Source organism: Teleopsis dalmanni, chromosome X, assembly GCF_002237135.1.
Source record: "Teleopsis dalmanni isolate 2A chromosome X, ASM223713v2, whole genome shotgun sequence".
Classification (NCBI taxonomy): domain Eukaryota; kingdom Metazoa; phylum Arthropoda; class Insecta; order Diptera; family Diopsidae; genus Teleopsis; species Teleopsis dalmanni.
This window is the reverse complement of record NC_051848.1, coordinates 34,517,392-34,534,049: the sequence shown is the minus strand read 5'-3', so window position 1 is coordinate 34,534,049 and position 16,658 is coordinate 34,517,392. Positions and strand designations below refer to the sequence as shown.

General features: G+C 25.4%; 1 protein-coding gene across 1 annotated transcript in view; it reads right to left on the bottom strand.

The window, feature by feature from the left end:
• The window catches only part of LOC119688303 (lipase member H-A), a 29,474-nt gene extending 13,350 nt beyond the window's left edge, over window positions 1-16,124 (bottom strand). Inside the window, exons 1-2 of the mRNA XM_038102982.1 lie at window positions 16,076-16,124; window positions 15,839-15,980 (exon numbers count right to left, since the gene is read on the bottom strand). Coding sequence (XP_037958910.1) covers window positions 15,839-15,980; window positions 16,076-16,124 — 191 coding nt within the window. The remainder of the gene's footprint in view (window positions 1-15,838; window positions 15,981-16,075) is intronic.
• Window positions 16,125-16,658: the final 534 nt, after the last annotated feature.

The window sequence follows — 16,658 nt, the reverse complement described above, 5'->3', positions numbered from 1 at the left end:
ACACAACACATATGTTATTGTCAATTTCGATTTTAAGTAAAATTCTATAAATTTTTGTAAATGCTGTATGAATTTTTTTGAATCAATAATAAATAATAAATAATAATAATAATAATAGTTTAAAAAATAAATATATATTACAGAATCACTTTTGATGTTGAAACTCAATTTGTCTTATTTTAAAAATTGCGGATTGCACCATCAATACGACTTACAAGGGGTAAGAAAAAGTGTCTTAAAAACTATATTAACGTCTCCACAATATATTCGATTCTTGCATAAAAATCTTAAAAATTATAAATAAAGAGAAATTTAATAATTTGTTAACGAAATCGAAGAAATATAATGGACATCATTATAAAGGCCACATCAATGTCAATAATGTATAGTAGTGATGAGGAGATGACAAATTGCACAAGGGAAAAAAATATATATATTAATATTCACACATTCATAGTACATGTGATTGCTATTTATAAATTTTAAAAATTTTAGATAGTGAGAATTATAATAAATGCGGTTTTTGTTTTTTGATATTTTAAACTTTTATATCGAATGTTATGTTTATATATCTCTACAAGTGTTTCGGCAAATCCGTATTTGTCTTCATCAGAAGAATTTCTTATATTAAAAGCATCTAGCAATTTAATTTTTTAATTTAGGTAGGTAGGATTTTTGTTCTTGGGGGTGACAGGTAAAAACTGATGGCGGGATTGGTCTTGTTTTGAATTATAATATATTTTTTTTTTGGTCATATATAACCAATACATATTACCATGAAAGCGACCAATACACAACATGTTATATGTAATATTCTCACATAAATTAATTGATTCTAATATAAGCCGGTCTGTGTAAGATATATGTTAGTCAAGCCCATGTTTGTACTCTTCATGATGTATACATTCCGTCATCATTTCTAATGGAGAATAAAATTTGTCTCCATGCGTTACTGTTAAATGTAATTGGTTTTTTAGTATCGAATTGTTTTTCAGTATATATTTTAAAACTGGACAAACAATGGCTCGATGTATTTGCGGACTATTATTATTGCTCTATTAGGGATATCAAGTCTATAGAGTTTTTAAAACTAAGCGATTAATCGTAAGGTGTATTTGCAATTTTGTTGCTCAATTCTGTTTTTTATATCTGTAGAGTTTATTAGAGTTTCGATTTATTCAGCAATTGTAGTCGTCACTATTAGGGAAGTTTATTTCCAGGTATTTCGATATATGCAATATTATGTCTTCTTTGTTTAGGTTGCTAAATTTTTGTAATGTAATTTTTCTAAGCATAAACTTATTTTATTCTTATTAAAATAAAGTCAAACCTCTCTACTTTTAGTAGAGAATTGTATAGATTTATTCAGTTCAGTGCCTATGGTTCTTGAAACTATAGTTATGTCATCACTATAGCAACACAGATGGACATAAATAATGTGTATCATTTTAAAAAAATGCTTAACTTCTATCTTTTATCTACAAATACATACATTAATAGTATAACTAATTCAAGTAATTGCCTGAAAAACCGATAGCCTTTCTGTGCTCATTGATTTTGTTGATATATGTATGTAAAGTACATATATATCGATATAAGGCCTACAAATAATATACGAACTGAAGATAGATTTGAGGATTTTGTTGTTCGAATGTGCTTGTGTTCAAGCATTTACTTCGTGTATTGCGATCTGCTCAAGAATTTTCGAAAAGCTAATAGTGCTGGAACAAATTTAGCAGTTTGAACATTTCGAACGTCTTAAAAACTTTTAAACATTTAAAGTGTTAGATCTATTTGTTAGAATTTCAGCTAACTTGAGCTGCACGAATATCGTAATGTTCAAATACTTTAAGGCATTCATTAATATATATATATATATATATATATATATATATATATATATATATATATATATATATATATATATATAATTTATATAATAGGAGTACTCAGCTAAGCATATAAATTTATTAAATGTATAATTTTATGCGTTTACATACACGGTTATATGAACGCACATAATATTTGTGTAAATTTATCAATCTGCTGTATAGCAGCACTATTTATAATAGCAATAATTATGATAGCACAAAATTCAATGCTCAGCGGTTGTAAGTTAACATATTTGTGCAAACTTTATTGATCAGCTGTGTCGCTATCAATAAAGTGAAGAATAAAATGTTGAAATTGACCGAAAAGTCCAAACTAAAAAGTATTTACATAGATATTACTGTAAATGACTTGCAACTCTACATTCACAACATATAAATTTACGCGATATAAATTTATTCGGTAAAATTTTCGTGTAAATTTATCAAGTTTGTGTAAACGATTTTTCATACAAATTTTGACACTTTATTTACCAAGCAGATAAATTTATACGTTTATAAGCTTTATAAGGCATTTATCAGTTTAGATGAGTACCCTTAACATATTAAATAAAATGCTCCTTATTTCTTTAACTGGGCACAAACTTGATGACAAACTTTATGTAAACGTTCGTTATTATGTGTGAAGGGTTCAATATTCTTGTATTGCAGAACACGTCAAGAAAGAATCTAGTAAAGTAGCTACAATGTCTGCTCAAAACGATGTCAACTGATCGTTGTTCAGTGTACTCGCTTTTAGTTGGTGTTTAAGAATATGGTACATTCTATTTTACTGGGTTACACAGTTTTTTGTATGAAACATATTTGTCTTCGTTTATTTTAAAGCAGTTATTTTAATCACAGATTTTATGGAAATCTTAAAACCAGTTAGATTGTTTCTTACTCAAATCGTTTTAATAATCGGTTTAAAATAAGATTGTCAAGAACAAATCTTAATGAAAATGTTGACGCGATTTAGTTTTGACCAAGTAGCACCAATGCAATGATTAATTGCTGTGAAAATAGGGGCTTATTTGGAATATTTGTGTGTTTAAAAACTAAAAGTCGATGATTTATTCAATGTAAACACAACCTTATAAGCACTAATGAAGCTGGCTCCAGACGAATTCGGTGTTTAGTGCAGAAAGTTTCAATTAAAAGTTCAAGCAATCATTGTAAATGGGGATATCCAAAGATATCAGAAACTAGTGTGAAATATATATTGTACGAGCATTTGATGATAGAAAAAATGTGTTCGAAATGATTTGTTCACAGTGAAAAAAAAAGCAACATGCACTGTTAAAAGTTCATTAGACATAATAAATAAAACTTGAATTTTATTCCACCGAAATTCAAGCCACTAAGTGCAGTTAAGTTAGTTAAAAGCGACTTAAAATGCAAAATCCAAGTGTTAAGGTTATGGTCTTTTAAGATTACATATTTTCAACAGCGCACGGTAATCTTCATGAAGATCACATGAAGATAAATTGATGAGGTTATGACCTCCGCGGTCACGGAAGCGCACAGTTATAATTGATGAGGATATGATCTACGGGATCTCGAAAGCGCAGAGTGATATATGTTTATAAAGATCGCATGACGATAAATAAATTAATGAGGTTCTGACCTTCGAGGTGTCTAAAGCGCACAATTATATATATTTATGAAGATCATATGAAGATAAATTAATGAGGTTCTGGCCCTCGGGGTCCTAAAAGCGGAGAGTGATATATATTTATGAACATCGCATGAAGATAAATCACTAAGGTTATGTCCTATATTAAAGTCAGTTTTGTTTATTTTTTTTAGGAATATTAACATTTATTTCGAATGTTAATTTTTTGCATATTTCTATACGCATTTCGGCTTTTGCCTTCATCAGGAGAATTCCTAATATTAAAAAGATCTATGCGATTTACAAACTATTTATACTTATTACAAGTATTATATTTAATATTAATTATTAATTTTTATAATTAATTAAGTATTTTCGAAAGCGCGCACGGTTATCTTTATAAAGATAATATGAAGATACATTGATGAAGTTCTGGCCTACGGGGTCTCGAAAGTGCGGAGATATACATACTTATGAAAATCATAAGAAGATAAATTAATGAAGTTCTGGCCTCATTATCACGATTATCACGGTTATGCATAAATTCAATTAAGACACTAAAAACTATCTATTTAATGTGAATAGTATTTTTATTTTGCTTTATGAGTTTATTTCATGAAATTTATATTTAAAGTTTAAGTCATCATTTATTTAATCATTAACTAAAATAATTAAATAAAACATTGAAAACAAAGTAGGGTAGGGATTAAGTGAAAGTTAAAATCTATCATGCAAACATTAGCAGTAGCGATAGCTTCTGATGGGATCTGTGATGGGATAAAAATTTTTTAGAAAGGTATTTGTAAAATTATTTTTCTATTCAAAATATCTGTAAGCGAGCGTTGTTTGTTAGATGACGTGTCAAATACTTTTTCATCAAAGGGTAAAATATAAAAAAAAAATCATTTCTTTTTTATTTAAAAAAAAACTTTTAATTCACATTATCAGTTTTCATGACTCTTCACTTCAACTCAAAGCAAATCCCACTGAAAAGTGTTAATGAAATCATCAGAAATGTGTCATTTTATACCGTTCCGGCTTGATAGTTTGGAGTTGTAGTCAAAGCAATTGCATTCGCAATTAAATAACTTTGAAATTACAATGAATATATTAACCTCTTAAAAAAATTTATATTATTATGCATTGCATAGGTGTTGAAAAGAAATGTTGTAACATTACATAAAACCATTCGAGTCACTTGACAGCGTCTTTAATACAATAAGTTACATATAAATTAAATTGGTTAAGTCACTTTATGTACCCACATGTAATGGATTACAAGGCATAAAAGCTGTTTAGTACTAAAGTACTTTCAGTAAGCAGTAAGGAGGTCCATTTTCAATGTCTACCGAGATGCAGGAAATTTAAATTTAAAATTTCTCAAAACTGAATGATGTTGTATAGCAATTTCTTCAGAGCTATTTATAAATGGATCTTTAAGGAATCTTAAAAGATGTGTTTTTGTAGTGTGATAAGTATTAAATATGTAATAAATACTTCTCATTTCGTCAAAATATATTTAGGTCTTTTTATAATTAATTCTATTCAAATCAGAACTGTTAAATGATCAGAATGATCAAATCATAACTAAAATATGGTTTAAAGAAATATATCACCGAACCGAACCACTTGAGAAGTGTTTGTGGCTGACAGCCTAGACTTATATATAACCAACAGGTTCAGGATTTAATATATCATCTAAAATGGTTGTAGAAATGAAGAAAAATCACACAAGTGAAGGAGTTGAACATCTTTTAAAAAATATACTATAATGTACCTATATAACATATATAATTATTTAAATGCACTAACATAACTATTTTATACTTAATAGATATAGAAATTTAAAGTTTTACATTTTTATTATATTAATTAAAGTTTTGATTTTTTATTCTTAAAATTTATTAGTTTAGTTAATTAAAACATATAATCGTATATAGGTACGACTATTTTTAATCTCATGAACTGCAAACAAGTTTGCTGCTTAAGTCTTTTGAATTGACTCGTTTATTGTGCTTGATTCTAAAGCAAGCAAATTATTTTATAATCAATAACAGTTATTATTATGTATAAGTGTTATTATTATGTTTTTGAAAGTCGAATTTCTTTGATAAAACGAATCTATATTACTGAGTTTTATTTCCTCATTCGAGATTAGCTGTCAATTGAAATATACTAGGCAAGTTTCCAGCAAATGTTTCACGAAGTTATTGTTGGAAAAAATAACTATATCTACCTTTTGTTTGGCTCACATTCATTGGACTGGCACTATTTCCTCAGATTTAATTGCAACTATAAGGCATAAGACTATTCCAATATTTCCTACTCTCCTTTTATGAGAAGTGAAAACTTCATTGGATCAACTTCTTTAATAACCACATTTTGGTGACTCGCGCTTCAGTATTTTATAAAATATGTATATGTAACATATGTAATAGTCACACATTATTAACATTATTATTTATATAATTCCATTAATTATCTCACCCGTTTTACAAAACTATATTTTCTCTCTTTAACTTCGTCCTTACGCTTTGGTTTTGATAACTTTAGATTTCTAAATGCTAAATCTGCTAACTTTTATTTTTGTCTTTGATTACTGGTATGGGGTTCTCAGCACATTGACCCTTTCGATTTAATGATTAAAATTTTTATTGTTTATTTTTAAGAGTTAGATTTTAGTGGGTTGAAATTACAAGCTGTGATTTTTGATACTATCTATTTAATATTTACTGCCAAAGCTGCTAAATCTATAGACTTTTTTAGTTGACGCACCTGGACAGAGACAACTTAGGAGTTGTGGAGATAGAAGAAAACATAAGAGATGTGAACATAAGAGATATGCCAGCTCAGTAATAATTGAATCATTATTACTAACAATGTTATAAAGTTGGAACTTTATTGATCGATTTATTGAAAAGGTACTATATGTATATTAAGAAGAGAGCAATTGTAGCCTCCCTTTTTAGAGAGAGGGGCTTCAAGCCAAACAGAACATTAGTAACAAAGAATATTCAAATGAGAAAAACAAAAAGCTGTGCATAGAGGAAGCCTAGAGGTAGGTACGTTATGTTAAGAAATTGCCAAATATTGCTAATAAAAAGGGGATCTACTTTAAAGTAACAAATTCGATAACACTTTCGATCTCCGAATGAATGGTTGGAATATTTGTATTTTAGTCAAAAATATTTCAGAAATGGTGTGTATAGCATATCGATTTGACGATGATCCAAATGACATTGCGTAATGCCTTCCATCTCAGCTAACCGTAAAGAATAAAATTAATTTTTTAATAATTAAAACTAATTAATTAATTAAAAAATAATATGCCGTGTATAATAGTAAACAAATAAAAATTATGTCTGCAATGTCAATACGAATTAAGTTTAAATGGCGGAAATTAATTAATTAATTAATTAATTGAGTTGTAAAATTTACACATTATACATAAAAATACATAATTAAATATTTAAGTTGACTTAAAAAAATACTTTAAAGTAAAATAAAATATAATATTATTGCTTTATTATTACTTTGAAAGCATATAAAAATTAAATAAACATTTTTTTTATGATTTATGAGGTAATAAACTGTGGCATTTAAAGCAAATATGCCGAACTCATAAAAACGTTTTAAGATATTCAGATATTTATTGTTTTTTATATTTTATAAAAAGAACAAAAATATACGAAAAAAAAGAAAAAACGGTGTCTGTAAAAATGTTAGTAGATACTTTCTCAATAACCTTCGTAGGCCCGTTATTTGGAGATGGTATTCATAGTCTGTTTCGAATTTAAATAGACTATCTATTGCTTTATATTCATAATTTGCTATTTTTATTATAATTATCTTTAATTAAATAGAATTTCTAAATTTTCATATACTAAGATTAAAATGAAGTGAAATTGAAACTGTTTTTTTTTTTAGTTTACTTTTTCACAAATTTGTGTTAATAATTATTTAACAATAAAGTAAATCTTTTGAATTCATATTTTTTTTATTATTTTATATAAAACATAGAAACATAGATATTTTGTATAACAAAAATCTGCTTTTTTTTATTTTTGATTTTTGGTACAAATTTATTTTTACTTATTTATGATATTGATATTCATTTCTTAATATTTTAAAAATCGAATTTGTAATTTATCGAAATTTCGTTACTTAAATTAAAATTCATTTTTTTAAATTCCTTTAAAATCTTAGCGAAATATTTGCCATTTGCTGCCTTTTGTTTTGCATTTGATTAATCTTTGTTTTTATGAATTCTTAATTATTTGAATTAACATTTTAATACATAACAGATTTCAATTTTATTATAGATATAAGTCAATAATTAATCCAATCAGTGCAAATTGCATTTCACGTTATTTTAAGAAAAAATTTGCATATTTCAAAATAGACAATGTTTTGCTATTTTTTTATTTTATTTTAACACTTTAAAATCTACAGATGTATATTTATATTTTTTTTTAAATTGAATTTATTTATATTGCTTTCAGTTTCCTTAGCCTTACTACTATTTACGTAATTAAACTAATTTAATTTAATTTAAATAAATAAAATTTTATCTTGTGTTTACTGTTTTATATACACATCAGCTATATCTATTACAACATCTAAGATAATACTTTTATAGATAATACTTTTTATAATATATAAAAAATACATAACACGTATAAATTAGTAACTGTACTTTGGTTTTGTCTGTTAAAACAGGTAATGGACCTGATCACATTTGCTAAGTTTCTGACACTTACAGTCTAAAATTTATAAAGAGACAAGTAAACCATTAGATGTTTCCAAAGACCACTGATTATAAATATTTAGCAATATTTAAAATACCTTTTGGATCAGTCTAAACATTCCTTTTCATTAATATTAAAAAATATTTATGGGTTTGAAAATTTCCAAGCTATTACCCCCTTATATAATACATAAATAAAAATATATAACATATTTATAATGTATATAAAAATAAATAATATATGTATATATATTTATATATATAAAATTTCCGTTTATATTTAAATTATATATATATATATAAATTTATATTATATATCAATATATATTTATATACGTATATATATATATTTAATTTAATGTATATATAATATATAAAACAGCTGTGGGATCAGTTTTGTTTGGGTATTTCCAAAATTTCCAAACTATTACCCCCTTTTATAATACATAAATAAAAATATATAACATATTTTAATATATTTATAATATATATAAAAGTAAATAATATATATACATATTTATGTTTCTATTTATAGTATATTTATATACATATATAAATTTATATTAATTTATATTTATATATACATATATACCTATATGATATATTATATGAATATTATATAAAAAATATATAATAATAATGAAAATGTATATAATTTAAATGTATTATAAGAGAAGGAAATTATAATAATCTTACACAACAATGTTCATAACAGGCCTGTTCATATATATATATATATATATACAAATAAATATTTTAAATATATTATATATATATATGTTTGAAATATATAATATATATTTCATACAATATATACATACCATATAAATGTATATCACTGGTTATAGATATTTAGCAATATTTAAAACAGCTGTGAGATTAGTCTAAGAATTTTATTTGATTAATATTAAAATTTTTTTTTTGGGTTTTTTCAAAATTTCCAAACTATTACCTCCTTTTATAATATATAAATAAAAATATACATATATTTTACTTTTGAAAACCTGCATAAACTTTAAAACATAAATATAAATAGATTATTATATAAATATAAATGTATTTATTATATAAATATAAATATATTTATTATAATAAATATAAATATATTTATTATATATATAAACATAAATTTAAAAATTGATTTAAATAGTATCTAAAAGCTATTAAAATTATGTATTGATAGAAATTTATTAAAATCTCAGTTAAAGCTATTATTTCACTCATTACTACCTTCTATTTAATCAATGTTCAGTACTGCTAACAAGTAACCAGAATAGGACAGATATAGTCACATAAAGCGATTAGCAATTAATATAGTTAGTTAATTTCGTTTTTATTAGGGAATTCACAATTAATTGAAATTTGTTGACTTCTATATCATATATCAGGTAAACTACTACCACGAACTGCACACAGTCTAAAGTAGTACTAGTCAAAACCTAAAGTTTAATAGTCGTTGATATGACTGTACTGTTTAGCGTAGGTACCTGCCATTAAAGCTTAAGACCGCTGTGCTCTAGAAAAAGATTTATTAAGGTAATGCGCCGATAAACTCCGTAATGGAAATTCTAATGAATTTCCACCAACACAAATGAAGTTATGTATTTTGGACATAACTTACTTCTCGAAAGGGAGGGGGGCCCACTCAACTTCTGCTAATCTTTGGGTCACATCACCCGGTGATAAAAATGCAACACTATGCCGAATGATGATAAAATAATACCAATCATTCTTCCCGCGTAAGTTTGGGTATTAACTATAGTCACTACGACACTGCTAACTCGGGAATATTCTAACCCTTTATCCGCAGGGGGATTTATAGGATATCTAATTCGTACGAATGAGAGAAGTCTGCTCGGAAAACACTTAATGACAGATTTTGTAGTAAGCTTTTACAAACTAGATGATGCTTGCTTTGAAAAGATATTGTAGATAAGGACGCTTCAAATTTTGAGATGACCAACTAAATGAACATTGTTTCGGATGCGAAGTTGGTGGAGATTTGTTGAAGGAGGTCAAAACACAGTTTTTAGATTGTCACTATTGATAATTAACAAAAAAGTTTTTAAATAAATAGATAAGTAGTTGTAGTGGAAGGAAAATTGAACCTTTTCCAATTAGTTGAGAAAGCCTATTTGTTTCCACATTCCTCGGAATTTTAGGTTGAGAATTGAGCATATTAGAACCAACCGAACACAAGTGCTACTTGCACTGGCTTAAACTAATAATGAAATATCGCCACATGTATTAATAAATGGGACGCTTAAAAACTGAAGCCTGGTTCTGGGTAAGCCTAAATAAAGACAGTGGATTCGACAGAGCTTTAAATATTAAAAATAAATTGTAAATCAAATCTATTCAGATAAAAATTAGCTATAGAAAATACATGAATGTAAAAATTAATCTTTCTCTATTATTTAAATTATAATAGTTTTAATATAAAGTTAGTTAAATATTTTGCAATGGAACCCTACTTTACGTAGGTTTATTTATAAAATAAATGATCGACAATTATGTTTTTATATAGACGACTTAGAAAAAAAGTAAGAAGCCATTTTCCTTCTTACAAAGTATCTGAACGGTTTGAATAAAGCACTAGTATGAATATGTGTTGTGAAAATTAATCTTTTATGTTAAGAACAGCACATCTACTAAAACTATCTATGTTAATCATTAGTCCACTCACAAATTTCTGTACATTTTCCAAGCCCAAAGCAGAAGTCAAAGGCGGGATTTCATTTAAATTACGCTTGATTTTTTGTCTTCATAGGAAGATTTCGTTATTTGGTTCGCTGTTAATGTCTGTACATTTGCAGTTTAAACTCTTCTAAGTTTCCTAAAGGCCACTAAAGTCGAAGCTATTATTAACTATTATGATTATTGATTAACTAATAAAAAATTTTTAATAATAATAAATCAAATTTTTAAACACACTCTAGACTCTAGAGTTACTTAAAAAAAAATAAATAAATATTTATAATTTTATTACAATCCGAATGCCCGGCAGCTGCTCGCAGTCTTATAATGAAAAAACTGTTATGCGCCTTCTGATAGTTCACTTAACTAATATAGGCAAGTCTTTTAGTTAGACAAAAATTTTTTAAACTTGTTGAAAAAAAAAATTGTAATAAAGTTTTGCAAGTGTTTGGCAAAAATTTTGTTGTTTATTACTACCAGACGCTCAAAAAAAGGCAAAACGTTTTTGGACTTGACAAAAAGTTGCTATAAAAAATTATTATAATATAAAATAGCAATTCCACAAGAGTTTTTGGTCAAATTTTGAAAATAATATCCACTTCTAGCTTAATATTCGAAACTTGCCAAAAAAATGTGGGTGCGGTATTTTCGTTAAATACTTGATAAAAAAAATTTTACAACTTCACTTTTTTAGTTATAAAAATCTACTAAATTTATAGTATACAAATTAACTAGTCCGTTACTTTTTCAATTTATCACTTTTTTTGTGATTTAGATAAATAATTAAATAAATATATTAAAATTGTAATAAAGAGCTTCTTCGAAAAGTAGTGAAGTACAACAACAAAAATTCATTTTTTATTATTTTATTTAATTTAATTTCAGGCTGACCATACAGACAAAATTATAATTATAATTATTTTTGTTTTATATTATTATTCAGATATTTATATTTATTCATATTACAACAAATATATTTAAGATGTTTTATGAGAGTTTATTTAAACTATAATTAAAATCTCTTTCTTATTACCCTTTTCTCTTTTCGAAATAGGCTTAATGCTTTTCCTATAATTTAAGAGAAAATTATTTTTTTTAATTGAATATATTTTATGAAGAGATTCTTCGGAAGGTAGTGAACTACAACAACAAAAATTCATTTTATATTATTTTAATTAATTTAATTTTTGGCTGACCATAAAGCTGTTTCGAGTATTGCCAAATACCCATCATCAGTGGTCTTGAAAATAATTCTTGTGTTTAATTATTTGTAAATAAATTTTTTTAAGACTGCAAGTATCGTACTTGTGCCCTGCCAAATTTGAAGCTCAGAGTCAACTGACCCAAATGGACCGTACTTGACTTTTATGTTCGTATAAAAGTATATGTTAATTTATAATATTTATATAAATAGTATATTTATATATTATATTATATTAAATTTGAATAAACATGGAATTTCTGTAAAATGTCGCCGAATTATGAATAAGTTTCCTAACTACTTAAGAGAAGAAATATTGCAACTGCATTTTTTTAGTTATTAAGTAAGATTATATAAAATAATATCAAAAAAAAAGAATGTCTTTCCGCTGTTTTCTATAAACATTTTAGGACAGTATATTCGATACCTCCATGGTGAACATTGTAACGTTCTAGGAATATATTGGAACCAATCTTCTAAATATTGACCACTTCTGTTAAGCCCGTAACTGATAATAGGGTATAACGATTGCTACTAAGGGTGATGATACAATTTTCATGTCCACTGAACCAACTATTGTAGAGACGATGCAAAATTTGCTAAATTATTTAGATGCACTGGGAAATAGATTCACATACCTGAATATTTATATCACCACATGTCGCAGTCAGTACTCATCACTTTTATGAAATGAAAAGATGACGTGCAAGAGCTAAAGTTAAATGAAACTGTTATATCAAAAAATAATGCCATAAAATACCTTGGAATGTATCTTGACGGAGGGCTCAATTGACGAAAACACATTAAAGTGAAACGTAAACAAGTTAATATTAAAATAAAAAAGTGGTACTGGTTACTTCGTCACTTTTACTTATTTACAAAGCTGCATTGAAAACTGTATGGCATGAACGTAGCCAGGAAACAAAGAAAGGGCATCAAGGGAAGAAAGGGTCTTTCCAGTTGAATGATCTTGAATGATCAATGAAGTTTTACTTAAACTCATTGCAATAAAATCGTGAATCTGGTTTAAATTGCTGCTCAAGATTGTTTGCACATACGCATCCATCACTTTCTTATTGGTCTATTATATTTTAAAGGAAGTAGGTCATTACCACAGTTTTAATTAAATGCGTTTAGTTATTTATTAATAGTAATATTTATATTTAATTTTACATTTAAATAAAAACACTTGTATTATTATTTAGCGACTTGGAACTTAAGACTAGTTTTTATTTTCTTATAAATTATAGCTTAACCTTTGATAAGAGTTATGATTAAAAGTGTAAAAAGTGTAAAAGATTTAATCGTTTCTCTTAACTTAAGGTAGTATATAAAAAGGTAGAGAAGATATATAAATCGCATGGACGCCATATGCTCTCTGTCTCGACACCTATTTTATATCCATTTATATATAGTTATATACAGTTATATGCTAGCATATAGAATATAGCTCATGAAGAACAAAGACATGCATAAATATATCAATATTTTGGTTAAGGGTTGGATAGGTTCTGTGCATAGATTTGGATAGGTTTGGACGCAGTTGTAGATTTAATTTTTTTTTGTTATATAAGACAATTTTTGATTTTAAATTGGAACATACTTTTTTTAGCAATTTTAAAAACATTATAATAGTATAGAAGTTGACTAATTAGTCCATAAATAAATATATTAATCAATTTGTATTCATTTAAATAATAATAAATAGTTTTATTAAAAATATTTATGTAAATTATTAGTTTATTATTTATTTAGTTTATTATTAATTGAATGTCTATCGCTAATAGATATCGGAAGATAAATATATTATTAATGTTAACAGTAATAATATATATATATTTATTATTTTATTAATTCTTATATTTAGTCATTTTATTCACGGGTTCTAAAACCGAATTCTACCAGATGTACTTATAACACAAATCTTCTACTAATTTTGTATAGCATTTTGAACCGAATAAATAACAGAAATCAAGTTAAACTATTCTCAAAAATAAAAATATTTTAATTATATTTTATATTTAAATATGTATTTATATATATTAATTTCTAATTTTTAATTAAAAACATTTATTTATTTATAAATAAATAAATAAGACAAATTTCCTTCATACTATTTTTAAAAATAAAAATTTTTAAATTATATATTATATATTTAAATATATATTTTTAATTAATAATATTTATTTATTTAAAAATAAAATAAAATAAATCTTTCCCAAATTTTTTATAAAATTTTGAATAAATAGCATATATATTCTACAAACTGTCATAGCAATATGGACTGAAGACATGCAAAACTCTTACAAACATTTCTTATACATATAAGAGATGTATATTTATATATTATATATATATTTATATACTTTTTATATATTTCATATACTGTATGTTCTATATATTATATTATATATGTAAAAATAGCATAGTCATCGTAAAAAAAATTTTTATAGAAACAGATGGAATAAATAATACAAATATCCCACAAACTTTTCATTGTAATTTAGATCAAATAAATAACATAAATCGACTATAATTCGAATCTTCTAGATCGAAAAAATTAAACAAATATTCTACAAATTTGTGAACATTATACGGATGCAATAAACAACACAAATCTTCGACAAATTGTTTATACATATAAATCTTCCATAAAATTTTTATAAAAATATGGCTCGATAAATAATAAGGTCTTCTAATACTTTTATTGCAATGTATACCGAAGAAGTGATAGATAGATGGATAGATGCAAGTACACAAATATTCTATAGAGTTTTTATAACAATATGGATCGTTTAAAAATTGTTCTCTTCTAAATAAATATATACGTACAGTGGAAATGAACTCCACACTTTGACGGACACCTTTATTGATAGAACAGTTCTTATTTTAACCTATAGAAACTTTTGTTATTATAATTTGGAACGATTTAAACCTTTTATAGCACAACACTTCTTCTTAAAAAAGAGGTTGAAAAATTTTTTGACAATAGCGGAGTACACTCAGGAGGGTTTAATTATTTCATTTGATAGGTCATCATGGTTTTATGATATTAATTTTAAAATATTTTTATAATATTATTTATGTTGTTAAAGGCTTATGTGAACTTAAGTAAAAACTGTTAATTTATTTTTAAAATAATAATAATTTTTTCTTATTTTTTTTTTTATTTTTTATAGTTATTTTGCTATATAAACGTGACTGATATTTCGAAGTTTATTTGACTTCTTCCACAGAGCGAGGTATTAATATTATTATATTATTTAGGTTCACAAAAACCTTTAATAGCAAAAATAATATTGTAAAATTCGTGAACTTGTAAGTTTTTAAATTTTTAAAATATTTATATAATAAAATAATAAATTTTTTATTATATTTGACACATAAAAATGCATTTTTTTAAATAAAAATTACACTAATAAATTTGTGTTAAATATTTAATTGTATATTAATTTTTATGAAAAATTATTTGTGTTACAGATAGTATTTGTCTATCTTCAGTGTACAAATTTTAATGGGTTGAATTGATGACCCAGTAATAGCCCAGTAAAAATAATTAAACGCATTGAATATTGATCGCAATAACAATTTATTAATAATAATATTAAAAATAATAAATTATTATAAGTATTATTATAAAGGTTAAATTTTTATAATTCTATTGAATACTTGTCAGTATTATAAGTATTGTACGAAAAACTAATACTTACGGTGTATATAATCGATGCATTATGTATGGATTGGGACAGACATTCCTGTTTCTCAGAAAGCAGCGCACAACATTTAAATCCAGAACACCGCTTTGCAATAAATGTTTTAAATTAACAGAATTGAATATAATTCCACAAACTTCTGAAACAAATAATTTTCGAAAAAAAAAAAATAAAACACAAGAAAACAATTTTTTTTCGAAACATTCACACTTCACGAAGAAAAAAAAAATTTACCTCCTGTCAGAACAGCTGTCAGTAGCAAACTTGCCCAAAGGAACTTCATTATGAAGTGATTGCTTAATTTACAGCTTAATTTACGACTTAATTGTGAACTTAAAATTGCACTTATTTTTGGTAACTTTTTTAAATTCCTTTAAGAAAGAAAGGAATTTTCTTGAATTTTGTTAACTTTTATTTTCAGGCACTTTTTTCTGTTACGCGTCTCACAACGTTCGGCCAGCGCATTTTAAAATCGGGACAGTAAATGAGGTCGGTCGCTAATCCTTTTTTATATTGCCACACGATCTTTCAGAAGACTTTCTTTTAACGTATTTAAAACTAATAATTTTTTTTAATTAAAAAATAAATATATTAAATTTTAATTTAATTTTTTTTTTTTTTTGGTATTTGGTTAAGATTTGGTGTGATTTTTTGAACTTTTGTTTGGAAATTTTATGCAATTTTTATTTATTGCATTTTGAAAAATTCTACTTAAACGCGGCTTCTGTTTCCACTTTTAGAAATATCGTGTCTGTCTTTCTTGAAGGCGGCACACGGAATGAATACATCTGCGGCAAAAGTATCTGGTACCATGCAA